The sequence below is a fragment of the Dromiciops gliroides genome, chromosome X, assembly GCF_019393635.1.
Source record: "Dromiciops gliroides isolate mDroGli1 chromosome X, mDroGli1.pri, whole genome shotgun sequence".
Lineage (NCBI taxonomy): Eukaryota > Metazoa > Chordata > Mammalia > Microbiotheria > Microbiotheriidae > Dromiciops > Dromiciops gliroides.
The window spans coordinates 36,169,910-36,185,518 of record NC_057867.1 but is presented as its reverse complement, the minus strand read 5'-3'; the positions used below and the strand labels follow the sequence as shown (position 1 = coordinate 36,185,518).

General features: G+C 44.6%; 1 protein-coding gene across 1 annotated transcript in view; it reads left to right on the top strand.

Moving 5' to 3' along the window:
* The window catches only part of IL1RAPL2 (interleukin 1 receptor accessory protein like 2), a 953,666-nt gene that overhangs the window by 912,471 nt on the left and 25,586 nt on the right, over window positions 1-15,609 (top strand). Inside the window, exons 8-9 of the mRNA XM_043974249.1 lie at window positions 4,874-5,019; window positions 6,832-6,975. Of these exons, the coding sequence (XP_043830184.1) occupies window positions 4,874-5,019; window positions 6,832-6,975 (290 nt within the window). The remainder of the gene's footprint in view (window positions 1-4,873; window positions 5,020-6,831; window positions 6,976-15,609) is intronic.

The following is a 15,609-nucleotide window of genomic DNA, read 5'->3' as shown; positions in this document are numbered from 1 at the left end:
TCAGACACTTAACACTTACTGGCTGTATGACCCTGGGCAAGTCACTTAACCCCAATTGCCTCACACACACAAAAAAACAACAAAAAAACTGTGAGGCAACCCTTAAACTCAAGCCTTCCTGATGCCAAGTCTAATATTCTATCCACTAACCAGAAAGGGAAGATGGCCTTATCTCTCAGCTGGTTTGGCAACAGAGCCAAGATTCATCCGAAGATCTTCCATTTTCCAGTTCACTGTCTTTCCCATTATGCCCTGCTGCCTTCTTTTGATCCCTGCTACTTTTAGGGGGATGAGGTAAATACAACAAAATCAGCAATAAAAACAAACTTCCAAGGGACGTCTTGGATTCTATCCACATTCAGGCCAATCTCTTATTGCTTCTATACCCACAACCCCAGGCATTGATCACTGATAGAAACAATGTTAGAGTCCTCTAGTCTAAACCCCACATTGAACAGAGAAGAAAATTGAGCCTCGGTGAAGGGGACTGATGGACCAAAGGTCTTCCAGCAAACCAGTGGCAGAGCCAGGCCTCAAATTTGGGTCTCCTGATTTTAATCCCAGGCTCTTTATGCCATACTCGGGTTTCACAAATTCAACAATTGGAGGAAACAGAAAAGGTTTTCTGTTTAGTCAAACAGGATATTCCATTCCTCGGCAGTTCCCATTCCCTGCCCCCCCCAAGCATTTGCGTTCTCTCGCACACAGAATGCTCCTTCCTCACATATTCCTCCTCGATATTGTCTGCCTTGGGTTCTACATCTCTGGGAGCCCATCTGGGTGAGTGCTGGTGCGGTGCTTGGCACACAGAGACAGTCAGGAACAAAGAAAGGCTTCTTGATGACACCGACAATGGCGGATGTCACTTACTGGACATTGCTCAGGCATTACAGAAGCTAGGGACGCCAGTTCCCCCCATTGGAATTGCTCAGCTCTGTAAACCAGGCCTCCTAGCAATCCCAGAGCACCTTTGCAAGCTCACAAGGAAGCAGTTAACCAGGTGCCTCCAGCAGGCCCTGAAAGCAGATGGGAGCTGTCCGCTTCACAAAACATTTTCTTTTCCAATATCTACTTCCATGGCTACCATTAAATAGGATAAAGTGCTTGTTCAGAAGTGTGGGAAAAGAGGCTGGGACAGAGAGTTGGTTTGATGAACCCAGCACTAAACACAGAGTAGAATGTCATGAAATCCTGTAAAATCGAATCAAATAGAATGACCTTGTGTTATGGCCTGTGGTGAAAGGAGAGAAAGTATAGTGAATAAAAAAGGCCATTTCTTTCTTTCTTTCTTTTTTGGTGAGGCAGTTGGGGTTAAGTGACTTGCCCAGGGTCACAGAGCTAGTAAGTGTTAAGTGTCTGAGGCCAGATTTGAACTCAGGTCCTCCTGACTCCAGGACCGGTACTCTCTATCCACTGTGCCACCTAGCTGCCTCAAAAAGGCCATTTCTATGGCAAGAAGAGTTGGGTTCTGGTCCAGACTCTGAGATATACTGACTGTGTGACCTTGGGCAAACTACCTAATCTCTCAGGGCACTGGGCAACTCCAAGAGTATAAATTGCAGAAAAAGTGGCATCCTGCATTGGCAAAGGGACTTTCCTCATTCAGGAGTTCCCTATATTAATGACAGAAGAGGTCTAGAGATTACATAAATATATATGTATGTATGTATATAGCTATATATGTGTGTTTATGTATACATATATGTATGTGTCAATATATAATTATATTAATAAACATTTATTATATATGCATACACACATATATATGAGATATATATAAGATATATAGAGAGAGATAGAAGAGCAATAGGAGATAGAGAAGATAGGAGAGAGAGAGAGAGAGAGAGAGAGAGATGATATATAGAGAGCTTATAGATATCCTATCATTCATGGATATAATTATCCCTTACTGAGTACTACTCTTTTAATCTAATTTAATGATTTTAATTTATCTTAATTAGACAGTGTTCAGTGGTATTCCTGACTCATTGCAGACATTAGTCCTTAGAGTTAAATCACCAGTAATTGACATTATAGGTACCATCTTACTATTCCCCAATACTAGTCTTCATCAAGCTGACTCCTCAGTTCCCATCTCCTTCCCGACACACACACACATACACACACACACACACACACACACACACACCCCTCTTTGCCCATCTGCATCTACCCATATTCATCCAAGGTCTGGCTCCTGACTCCTACGGTTCCCTCTTCTCTCCACCCTTTCTTTCATTGAACTCCTGTTACACCCAATCCAACATTTGGTTCTATACTATCTCTCTTACTCTCACAATTTTCCATATAGGTTCACTATGGCTCCCCAGCCACGCTATAAACCTCTCAGGGGCAGCAACTGGCCACATCTCTTCTACTTTTATATCCCACATAGTGCCTGGCCACACAATGGGGAGGTGTCTGTCTGTCTGTCTCTAAATATATATGCATGTGTGTGTGTGTGTGTGTGTATACATATATAAATATAAATATTTTGATTGGCTGATATTTCCTTGCTAGGCAGTTGCCTCTCTCTTCTGCAGAGTGATTTCTAACCAGAAAGGCCACCTTGCTATTTACTCCCAGGAGTAAGTGGTTCCCTCCCTCCAAATTTTCCATAGCTGATTATTAATACACATCATCTATATTAAGAGATGGGCCAAGGGCAGTTTTTCAAATCCTTTCCCCAGCTACTCTCTGCAGCCTCTGAAGATCTATTTTGGAAATAGCCCGAGACATGCAGAATGAAAGCCTGTGTATGGGGGACAGGCCACAGCCTTGAGTCTCCATGCCTGGCGAAAGCAGAGGCCACCCTGGGAGGGAAGCATCCAGTCAAACTGGGTTTGTGGGGTCTGAGGAGCTTTTGTGAATAAACACTGCTATTCTTGAGAGGGATACCCAGGGGGTGGACGGAGCCGCCCAGGCAGGAGGCCACAGAGGAGCAATGGGAGAAGGGGGAGGAAACAGCTGACAAGGTATGGATGAGAGCTTGGGAAAGAAGAAAGTTCTGGTTGTTCCTTGGCCCAAAGTGGAGAATGGGAAAAATCTCTCTAGAACTGATCAGAAAACAGAGGGAATGAGCAGAGGACTCCATAAAGGCGGGGATGGGGGGACTGAGAAAAGAAAGGCCAGCAGCTTGTGCTTTTCCTGATATTGGAAGGAAACAGAGGCTTGACTTTAAAATCCCCCATTCGTGTTTTCTGTGTCCTGCACCCATTTCACAGTCTACTGAAGCCTACAGATGTTCTTTTCAGAATCATGTTTTTAGACGCAGAAAAACAAAACACGTGCAATTGCCCCCCCAAAAAAAATTATATGTAAGTAGTTATCAAAATATTGTTTTAGGGGGCAGCTAGGTGGTCCAGTAGATAAAGCATCAGCCCTGGAGTCAGAAGGACCTGAGTTCAAATCCAGCCTCAGATATTTGACACTTACTAGCCAAGTCACTTAACCCTCATTGCCCCACCAAAAAAAAATAAATGAATGAAAATAGAATAAAACAAAAAAATAAAAACAAAAAATGAATATTGAAAACCTATCTTTCCATATAATTGAAAAAAATTAAATACTATTTTTTAAAAAGGAAAAAAAACCTGTCTTTACATGTAATTGGAAAAAATAAAATACCATTAAAAAAATCTGTGTGACCCTGGGCAAATCACTTCATGCTGCTTGCCTCAGTTTCCTCATGTAAGAAACATCAGAGGAAGAATTCAAATATAGGCCCATTGGCTAGGCCCCCTACTCTCTCTGCCTTTCTTTTTTGTTTTGTTTTGTTTTTTAGTGAGGCAGTTGGGGTTAAGTGACTTGCCCAGGGTCACACAGCTAGTAAGTGTTAAGTGTCTGAGGCCGGATTTGAACTCAGGTCCTCCTGACTCCAGGGCCGGTGCTCTATCCACTGCACCACCTAGCTGCCCTCTCTCTGCCTTTCAAAAGCTGCTAAACTCATTCACGTTAAGTGGCTAAATTGACAACAGATTCATGTGTCTCCTGGAGCCCAGACATTAACTTGAGGAAATAAGTCAAATAGAGGAAAATTGAGGCACTAAAGGAAATTCAGTTGTGATGATTCTTAGAGTCACAAGTCTTCTCCCTCCACCCCATATGGCTGGCCCTCTCTAATCTTCTCTGGCAGTCTTTTCCAACACTTCTGAAGTACCATGGGACTATCATAGGATCAGAGATTTAGAGTTTGGAGGGGCCTCAAAGGCCAACCCAACCCCCTCATTATACAGAGGAGGAAACTGAAGCTCAGAGAGGGGAAGAGACTTGCCTAAGGTCCCACATAGGATCCTAGGTCCAGAACTGGGAGGGACCTCAGAAACCATCTAGTCTGATCCTTTCATTCCACCAAGCGAGAAATGGAAGTAGGACAAGGGGAGGGGAAATGACTTGCCCAGAATCACAAACAGGATACCAGGTTTCAAACTGGGAGGAAATGCAGTGGCTATCTAGTTCAACCCTCTTGTTTTACAGAGGGGGAAACTGAGGCCTGGGGAGGTTAAAATCACAGAGCTAGGATTCAAATGCAAGGGATTTCTTATTCTAAATCCAACATCTTTTTTCACTGTACTGAAAAAACTTGGCTCAAAATGCTGGGTCCAGACTTTCCTCCTTCATTTTACTTCATTTGGCACCAACCCTGTTGCTATGTGAATTCTTCATATCCTTTCTTTCCAATGTGATCTTCAGGTCAAGAGCACCTTGCCGTAGTTTCCTGCCAGAGCTCCAACACTCATTCCAAACAGGGTCTTGTAGGTGGTCCCTAGGGATGCATATGTGCTATCCGTGGCGGTAACAATTTGTATCTTTTAGAGGCTAGGCTTGTAACCCTAACAAATGGATTCAGCCAAGAATTCCATCTTTGTTTTAGACTTCTCAAAGAACATCTTGGAGAAAAGGAAGTGGAATTAACCCTGACCTTCGATGCTGTGGTGGAGGCAGATCTAGCTAATTACACCTGCCATGTGGAAAACAGAAATGGACGAAAACACGCAAGCGTTCTGTTGCGTAAAAAAGGTATTTATTTTTAGTACCACATTGACATATCTACCAAGTGACTGGTAAAGCTAAAAGAAATCAGAGCCTTGGCCCAGTTTTACCTTTGACTGATTCACATTTGTCTCTATATCCTCAGGGCCCAACAGAGAATTTGGCACACAGTAGGTGCATAAGATGTGTTTATTGATTGATTTTGTTAATTGAAGTCAAACTATTTCCCTGATTGTGGAAATTGTTAAAAATGCCTGTAGCCAGGGGCAGCTAGATGGCACAGTGGTAAAGCGCTGGCCCTGGATTCAGGAGGACCTGAGTTCAAATCCAGCCTCAGACACTTGACACTTACTAGCTATGTGACCCTGGGCAAGTCACTTAACCCTCATTGCCCTGCAAAAACAAACAAACAAACAAAAACAAAAGCAAAAATGCCTATAGCCTGCTATAGCAAAGGATAAATGAAGTTGGGGGGGGGCAACTAGGTGGCGCTGCAGTGGATAGAGTACCGGCCCTAAAGTTGAAAGGACTTGAGTTCAAATCTCACCTCAGACACTTACTAGCTGTGTGACCCTGGGCAAGTCACCTAACCCCAATTACTTTAAACATCCAGGGCCATCTCCAGTCATCCTGTTATATATCTCACCATTGGACCCAGATGGCTCTGGAGGAGAGAGTGAGGCTGTTTACTTTGCACAGCCCTCCCTCACTTAAATCCAGTTCACTGCAAGTCATGACATCTTCTCATGATGTCATGGCCCTCTTTGAGAACAAAGGACAGACAACAACAATAAATGAAGTGTTTGAGATTCAGAGAATTAAATAGAAGACATTCTGAGAGTATGATATGCAAATAAGTCGAATGCATATCACAATGCAGTATCTTGAGCATTATCAGATCAGAAATTTCTAAGTAATTTTATATATGCAGAGAGGACTTGGCAGAGCTCATTTGTGACAGGGTAAGAGTCAGGGGTGCTAGGCAAATAGAAATGAAGAGCCAACTAGAGATACCCCGAGACCCCTCTCACTGAACTCCAAGAGAAATGGACACTTTTGAATCATCTCTTCTTTCGTTGTTGTTGTCTTTTTTCAGTCATATCTGACTCTTTGTGACCCCATTTGGGGTTTACTTGGCAGAGATACTGGAGTGGTTTTCCATTTCTTTCTCCAACTAATTTTACAGATAAGGAAACCGAGACAAACAGGGTTAAGTGATTTGTCCAGGGTCACACACCTAGTAAGTGCCTGAGGCCAGATCTGAACTCTGGAAGATGAGTCTTCCTGACTTTAGGCTTGATGCCCTATCCGCTGCAGCACCACCTACCTATGCTAACCTCATCATTACAGAGGAGAAAACTGAGACCCAAGGAGGGCAAGGGACTTGCCCAAGGTCATCCAGCTTGTATACCTCTAAGAGGGGTTTTGAACCCCAGGCTTTCCACAACTCCAAGTTCAGTGTCCTAGCCACTACATTTCACTGTTGAATACAGTCAGCCAAAGTGGTAGAGCTTTGAATGTGATGAAAAATTAGATCTTTGTGTCTTCTCAACACTGATTGATGAGAATGCATAATTCAAGTGAAAGAGGAAAAGAGTAGGCATGGGTCATCATACTGATGTCCCCAAATATCCCCCAAGCCCAACTACCTTTAGTGTGTACTGCTAAGGAATGATGTAACTAAGGAGGGGGCGTGAGGCAGAGATTGGACGTGTGTGGCAGATTGGGTCACCATCGAATCGTCCCAGTGACCAACGCTCTGTACAGGGCGAGACCAGGCAAGACTCTGGGGCCATCCTGGAATTCATTCCTCTTTCCTCTATGTTCTCTGTGTTCCAGATTTAATCTACAAGATCGAGCTGGCGGGAGGCCTGGGAGCAATCCTCCTCCTTCTCGTGCTGCTTATCATCATCTATAAATGCTACAACATTGAGTTGCTGCTTTTCTACCGACAGAACTTTGGAAGCCATGAAGATGCAGATGGTAAGTAGCCACCGAAGTGCCGCATACTATACTCAAGGCACCGGTTGAACAGGAAGCCAAAGCAAGATGTCCTCTGCGAGGAGCAAATGGGAATTAATTCCCTTTCCCCCATCCTTCAGTATGCATATGCAAGGGTCAATCGCATCAAAAACACATTCTTGTATGTGTGTGTTTGCAGTAGGCTCATCTGAAAGCTCAAAAAAATCTATCAGGGCCCATATATCTATTCTCCAAGGACAAGATAATCAATTGGTAAGCATGGCATGGTGGAAAGAGCAGTCAGCTGATGGTCATGGGACCTGAGTTCCAATCCCTTAGTGCCCTTGTGACTTTGGGTAAGACAGTTCACCTGGCTGGGCCTCAGTTTATTCCCCTGTAAAATTATGGAATGAGATTGAGGGCCTCTGAGGGCCCTTCTAGCTCTAAATCTATGATTTCATGAGTGACCTTAGATGAGTCATTTAACCATGTTATGCCTCAATTTCCTCCTCTGTAAAATGAGGCGATTGGACTAAATTCGAAGGTCCCTTCTAGTTTGAAATCTGGGCTCTTAAAACTCTTCAGCATGTCTTAATCGTTTACTACGTGCCAGTCAGTGTGCTAGGTGCTGGGCATACAAAGAGGACCACACTCTTTTCCAAGGAAGCCCAGAGCACAGGCATCCAGGATGTGGTCTTTAATTTTCATGCATTTCCCAGAAATGACCCAAGAAAAGCCTCGACTGCAGACTTCAATAAGACATTCAACTGAGCTCTGCCCCTCTGACATTCGAGAATGACTGCCTTATTTTCTTTCCACTGAGCAAATTGCCTTGGACCAAATCAATACGAATGCAAACTCCTGACACACGGCCCCTTCTGCCTTAATTCCTTGCCCACAAACTATTTAGTGTCTTTGAAACAGGATTCTGCAATTAGATCCTTAGATTGTCAAAGTCAGAAGGAACCTTAAAATCACTGAGCCCCAAAGCCTTTTTTTTTGACAGATGAGAAAGCTCAGGTCCAGAGAGGGAGGAAGACTTGCCCAAGGTCACACAGCAGAGCCAGAACTAAATTGTGTCTCCTGAATTCCAAGCCGGTGTTCTTTTTTCTTTTTTGAGACAGTGCCTCCCTATCTCCTCTGAGCTAGAATTACAAGGGCTATTCACTGGCCTATCCCACTGCTGATTGACACGGGAGATTTGCTGACCTGTTCTGTTTCTGACCTGGACCGGTTTTCTGCTCCTTAGGCAGCCTAATGGCCCCCTCGCTCCCAGGGGCTCATCATATTGGTGTCAGATTTAGAACAGACACCTGGTCTGCATTTGCCCTATTACAGCTTAGAACCCTGGAGATAAAGTGATCCACCAGCCTCCATGCCTCTCTGGAAGCAGGGATTGCAGACGTGTGCCGCCACGCCAGTGTTCTTTCCACAGGCTCCTTGGCTCAGAATTTTCAAAGCAGGCTAAGACTCAGACCAGGTCATGCCATCAACAAGAAAGTCCCTGTTCTATAGCGCCTACTCCTCAGACCTCCTCTTATAATAAGAGTAGCAAATAGCCAGTGCTGCTAGAAATCTCTAGTAAGCAGAGGCAAATCCAGAAAATTGGTTTTCAATATAAAGAAAATTCAGCCAGGAGAAAAAAAAGTGACGCTAAAGAGCTTAGAGATCTCTGGGGTTTCTCAAGGTAGGGGGTGTGGAGGCAGGTAGTAGGATCTGAGATTTCCAGCTGCAAGGGATATTGGGACATTAGAGGTAGGTCACCCAGTCTGACCCTCTCGTTTTGCAGTTGAGGAGGGGTTGGCTCTTTAATGATCTGACCTCAAAGGAGCCCTGATCCATGAAGGACAGAGTGCTGGGGGCAACCCTGAATCTCTGAGGCTTCTTTCATGGAGAAGGAAAGGCGTGTGACTTGATTGCATCAGTAATTCCACAACCTCACCCATCTGCAAAGCAGGCATTCACTACTTAGACTAAGGTAATATTCTATACTGGGATATACATCCTGGGTGTGAAAGGACAGTCAAGTGAACACTCATCGTGGATTTCTAGCTGCCGCCATTTAAAACCCTGGACTGGGAACAACCTCTTGACTCAATGGATGGAATAAAATCGTGTGGCAAGAGTCGGGGACAAATCACTCGGATCCTGCCTCTGACACTACCTGTGTAACCTTGGTTAATTTAGTCAGTTCATCTCCCAAGCCTCAATTTCCTTATCTGTAAGATGAGGGGCTAGGAGAGGGGCCTCCAAACTTTCTAGGCCTTTTCTTCCTCACCTGTAAAGTGTAAGGTTGGGGGGTCTACTGTGACCTTGGGCAAGTCATCTCTGCCCCTCCCCCTTTGGTACCTCTGTTTTCTCATCAGCAATGGGAAAACAAAGGGATTGGCCTCTTGGGCTGCTAAGGTCCTTTCTAGATGTAGATTGGTGATCCTTTGGATCCCTGGGCCTTAGTTTCCCCCTCAGTAAAATAAGAGGATGGACTAGATGGCCTATGAGTTCCCTCCCAGCTCTAGGTCTGGGACCCTATGTTTTGTTACAGAGGAAGAAACCACTAGTCTCAAAGTTATGATGTCACATGGGAAGGTCATACTACCCACTTCCAAGTGTCCAGGAAGGAAGCTTCTCCCTGCCTGGATTGGTTCAGGTTATCAATGCAGAAAGAACTCTATGCTCCCTGCTTGTCCGCCTGGCACAGCAAACATTTCTTCACGTCCTAGGGAAGTCAAGCAATTTGCCCAAAGTTACACAAGTTTTAAGCATTAGCGGCAAGATTTGATTCCAGGTCTTCTTACTGCACAGCCAGCTCTTTCATCTTACTTTGCCTCTTACTAGCTACCTTAGGCAAGTCATTACCTTCCAGGCCCTCAGTTTCCTCATCTGTAGACTGAAAGAATTATTAGATGGCTTTTGGGGGCTCTTCCAGCTCCAGAGCTCTTGTGCTATAATTCCACGAGCCTACGAAGATATTCTGTCCTGGATTACGCAGGGATGTAGAAGAACAAGGCCAGCTAGGGTGTGGAGTTTCACTGTCATGGAGAAGGGGGGAGGCGAGCAGGGTGGCAGCACTGCTACCTCCCAAGCTGGGTGACAGTGGCAATGCACTGCACAGATTGTTAAATGTTGAGAGGCACTTCATAGACCAGTAAATTAAGGAAGGTACTGCTACAATGATGGGAGCAGCTAGGTGGCGCAGTGGATAAAACACCACCTCTGGATTCAGGAGGACCTGAGTTCAAATCTGGACTCTGACACTTGACACTTACTAGCTGTGTGACCTTGGACAAGTCACTTAACCCTCACTGCCCTGCAAAATATTATTATTATCAATAATAATAATAATAACTGCTACAATGAGCCTAGGGAATGATTTGTCCAGTTTGGTACCCTGAAACTTAGTGCAGTATCTGGTATTTAACAGCCACCACCACCACCGTAATAATAATAGCTTGAATTTATAGGGGGTAGCTAGGTGGCGCAATGGATAAAACACTGGCCCTGGATTTAGGAGAACTCGAGTTCAGGTCCGGCCTCAAACACTTGACACTGGCTATGTGACCCTGGGCAAATCACTTAACCCTCATTGCCCAGTGCAAAAAAATAATAGTAATAGCTTGCATTTATATAGCTCTTTAAGGTTTGTAATATATCATCTCATTAATAAATGTAGCCACTTAATCAATGTTTGTCGATTGACCCTGGCTTGGGGAAACAATGAGAAAGAAGCAAGGCAAAGTTGAAAGAGCCCTGAACTGAGAGTTAGGAAATATCTGGTTTTGACTCCTGGTTGGGGAACCTCAGCAAGTTCATTCTGGGTCCCAGTTTCCTCATTTGGAAAATGATATGATAATAATAGCCAAAGTGCTTCCCTGATGGGCTTGCTGTAAGGACCACAGAGGATAATGTACTGAAAAGTGTCTATGGAGCCCAATGAGATAACGTTACTTCTCATTAAGATGAAGGTGATTTAGGACAAATGTTTGAGAGAAGCCAGGAAGCTGAGAGAATGGGGTGCAAGGTTCTCAGGCAGAGCCCCAGTATTGCAGCTGCCAAAAGAGGCCACTGGACTGACTTGGGAACACCTGTCCATTTGTATGGGGGAGGGGGTGGCCACTCTTCCCCCCTTCCCTCCCTGCTTAAGGATCCTGTTACAACTGTACCATAAGCAGAGCGAGACACCAAACCTCGATTTCATTGGATGGAGGCCCAGAGACCCAATTATTCTCTGTCCTCTGATTGGTGGACAATAGGGAGTAGCTAGTCCAGGAGACTAACAGCAACCTGAAAATAGTTGTTGGACAGGCCCCAGGTGACACAAGAGAGTCTAAAGCAAAGGTCTCTGTCTCTCCCTCCCTTTAGCCTTGGTGGCTCCCACCCCCAACTGAGGACAAAGAGTAGCAAACGAGTGCTTGTTTGGGGCTTCTCTTCTTGTCATTCACAGCCAGTCAGTCAGTCAACAAGCCTACTATGTGCCATGCCGTGTCCTAAAGAAAGGCAAAAGACAGCCCCTGCTCTCAAAGAGCTCCCAGCCTAATGGGCAACACAGCATGCAAAGAAATAAGCTTCATACACACTTTATAGGGGATTTATTAAAAAACCAAGGATAAATTAGAAATGTTCAACAAATGAAAGGCACTAGCATTAAGAGGGATTGGATAAAGAGGGAGGAATTCCTGTAGAAGGTGGGATTTTAACTGAGACATCAGGGAAGACAGAAGGGAGAACATTCTAGGCATGGGAGAAAAGCACAAAGACAAGAGATGGAGTGTTCTATGCTAGAAACCCCAACGAGGTCAGTGTCCCTGGACCACAGAGAACATGGGAGGTATAAGAAGACTGGAAAGGTAGGAAGGGGCCAGGTTATAAAGGACTTTGTATTTGATCCCAGGGGGTGATAGGGAGCAAATGGAGTTTGAGTACAGGGGTTATATGGTCAGATCAGCATTAAGAATGATCAGTTTGACATGTTAGGGAAGGAGAGGCAGGCTATTGTAATGGTCCAGACATGAGATGATGAATAGCTGCACCAGAATGTTGGCAGTATCAGAGAAGAGAAGGGGGCATCTATGAGAGATGTTAGATAGAAACAACAGGATTTGACAACTGGTTGTACATAGGGGATGAGAAAAGAAAAGTCATGGATGGCCCCTGGGTTGCATGCATGGATAACTGAGAGAATGGTGGTACCCTTGACAGTAATAGAGAAGTCAGAAAGAAGAAAGCATTGGGGTGGAGGAGGAAGGTATATTACATTGAAGATATCTACAGGACATTGATGTCTAATAGGCAACTGGTGGTGCAAGAATGGAGCTCAGGATGAAGGCTATGGTCAATAAATAGCTCTGGGAATCATCAGCACAGAGAGCATTGACTCTACGGGAGGTGATGACATCACCAGGTGAAAGTTACCAAGGGACAAGAAAAGAGGACTCAGGACAGAGTCTTGGGGGATGCTCGCTGTTCTCAGACACAATCTAGATGAAGATCCAGCAAATGAGAGTGAGAAAGAAGCAGGAGTACCAGGAGAGAGTAATATTACAAAAACCTAGAGAGAAGAGGGTGATTGGCGTCACAGGCTACAGAGAAGTCAAGAAAGATGAGAACTGAAAAAAGGCCATTGGATTTGATAACTAAGATCACTAGTAACCTTGCAGAGAGCAGTTTCAATGGAATTGAGGTTGAAAACCAGGTTGTAAGAGTTAAGAGACTGAGAGGTAAGGAAGTGAAGGAACCGATTGTAGAAGGCCCTCTCAAGGAGTTTAGCCAGAAAAGGGAGAGGAAATCTAGGTTATTTCTAGGGAATAGCTAGTCCAGGAGACTCTAATGTCAACCTGAAAACTAGAGGCCTTCTCTCTGATAGATCCTCCAAACAGTGGCAAAAGATCTAACCCCCCCCCCCAAAAGAAAGATCAAAAATCTTTGCTGAGTATTGTTCAGTGAGCAATTGTGAATGACTTAACTCCTCTCAGCAATGCAATGATCCAAGAAAATCCCAAGGAACTAATAAGGAAGCTTACTATGCACCCCCATAGAAAGAACTGATAAAAATAACACTTGTGGATTATACATATATAACCTGGTTGTGATCTTGTAGAGGGAGGGAGGGAGGAAAATTTGGAACTCTAAATCTTATGAAGATGAATGTTGAAAACTACCCTTACATGTAACTGGAAAAAATAAAATAAAATAAAATCTTTGCTGAATCCCTATTGCCTCTGGGATAAAATTCAAATTCAGCAGGATAGTTAAGGCCCTCCACAATATGGTTCCAATATGCCTTTCCTACCCCTCCCCCTCCCTCTGAGGCACAGAGAGGTAAAGTAACTTCCCTAAGGTCACACAGTTAAAACTGGAACCCCAATCTTCTCAATTTCAAGTTCAGCACTCTGTCTTCCTCTGTTCCATGTTATACAAAGTCAGATCTCTAAGATTCTGAGTTGTAGAGCAGGGGCCGACCAAGCTTCGGTAGAGGGAATTTCCTTACTGAAAGATCCCCATTCCAATGAAGTCACATGTCCAGACGTAAGGGAGGAAAAAAAGCTGGAAAATGTAGGTTGGATCCAGATTGTGGAGAACCATCTCAGGCCAAGTTTGAATTTTTTTCTTTTTGATCTGGAGAGTGACACAGTTGGATTTGCTCTTTCACAATACATCAATACATTGGATACATGGGATACATTGGATACATTGGAATGGAGAAAGAATGAGGCTGGAGAGGTCAATTTTAGGAGGCTAGCCCAATAGTCCAAGTGAACAGTGATGGAGGCTTAAGCCAAGGTGGTGACTGTATGAAGGGGAGACAAGGGGGTGGATGCAAGAGCTGGCGGGAAGAGGGACAGCTAGGTGGCGCAGTGGATAGAGCACCAGCCCTGGATTCAGGAGGACCCGAGTTCAAATCCAGCTTCAGATACTTGACACTTACTAGCTGTGTGACCCTGGGCAAGTCACTTAACCCCCATTGCCCAGCAAAAAGAAAAAAAAGAGATGTTGGGGAGGTACACTCAGTGACCTGTTGGCTATGGAGGATGGAGGAAGAGTGGGAGATGACTCCAAGGTTATAAATTTGGATGCCTTGTAAGAGAGTGGAACACTCCACAGGAACAAAAAGGATGATTGGGGAGGAGGGGCATTTGAAAGAGTTTAGTCCAGAGTCCTCTTGCACAAAGGCTCATTAACTTAGCCTGGCAACACGGCTGCTTTAAATTACCATTTGGTTTTAAAACAATTTTCTCGACCTTGCTGTTAACCTTCTTTGCTATATCCATCCTGCTTCTCTTTGAGAGCAACAGCTGCAGCTATTGAAGCCATGTTCTTGGCTGCTGCCATGGCTTGGAAGTGTCCTTTTTATCTCTGGCATCTGTGCCACTGATAGGTTGGGGGCTGGCATCCTCTAGGGTAGGTCAGCTGACCTGGCTGCTTTCCTCCTTGCTCTTGCCTCTATGATCCAGTCACCTTTTGTTCAACTCCAAAAACTGTGACCAAAATCTAATCTAGAGAGCCTCCTAACTAGGACCCAGGTCCAGGAAGATGTGTAGAGAACATCCTCCACCCCAGTTGGGCGCTCCAAGTGATCAGACGCTAGGCTGAAGTGAGCAAGAATCCAGGAATCCAGTGTTCTGTCCTGAGTTGGTGTTTTTGCTCCAAAACTCGTCGATCTACAGCTCAGAGGGACCTTCAAGGCCATGACTCCAACTCCCTCATTTTACAGATGACACGACTGAGACCAAAATAAGGGAAAAGTAGGAAAGCCCTGGCAGCATAGTGAATGATAAAAACACTGGACCTTGAGTCAGGAAGATCCACGTTCAAATCTGTACTCAGGGGGGGCAGCTAGGTGACACAGTGGATAAAGCACCAGCCCTGGATTCAGAAGGACCTGAGTTCAAAATCAGCCTCAGACACTTGACACTTACTAGCTGTGTGACCCTGGGCAGGTCACTTAACCCTCATTGCCCTGCAAAAACAACAAACAAACAAAAAATCTGTACTCAAATGCTTGCTCCTTGTTCCATCCTGGACAAGTCACTTAACCTCTGTCGGCCTCAGTTTCCTCATCTGTAAAAGGGGGATAATAATAGCACCTACCTCCTAAGGTTGTTGGGAATATCCAATAAGATAATGCTTGTCAAGTCCTAGCACATAGAAAACACTTAATAAATGTGTTTTCTTCCTTCTCTGAGAATCTTCAGCTAACATGCCAGGTTATGGCCAGTGGCAAGGACAAGAATATAGAAATTTGGGCAAAATAACCACAATCAGGGTAGCCCAAGGGTCAGGAATCCAGGAGATCTATTGAGACTTACAGTCCTAATAGCTCTCATAGCTCTAAGTAGCTAGTGGGCTGGGGATAATCAGTCAACAAGCATTAATACAAAGACGAAGTTTATATGCCATTGTGGGAGAAACTATGTCTAGGTATAAAAACTTACCCAAAAATATACAAGGTAATTTGAGGGGGTCACTAGTAACTGGAAGAGACAAGGAAGGAGTTCTTTGGGGATGGAGGGTCAGCTGCTGGACAGGTATAGAGATGGGAGCTAGACTGTCACATGTGAAAACCAATCAGGGGACAGCTAGGTGGCGCAGTGGATAAAGCACTGGCCCTGGATTCAGGAGGACCTGAGTTCAAATCCAGCCTCAGACACTTAACACTTA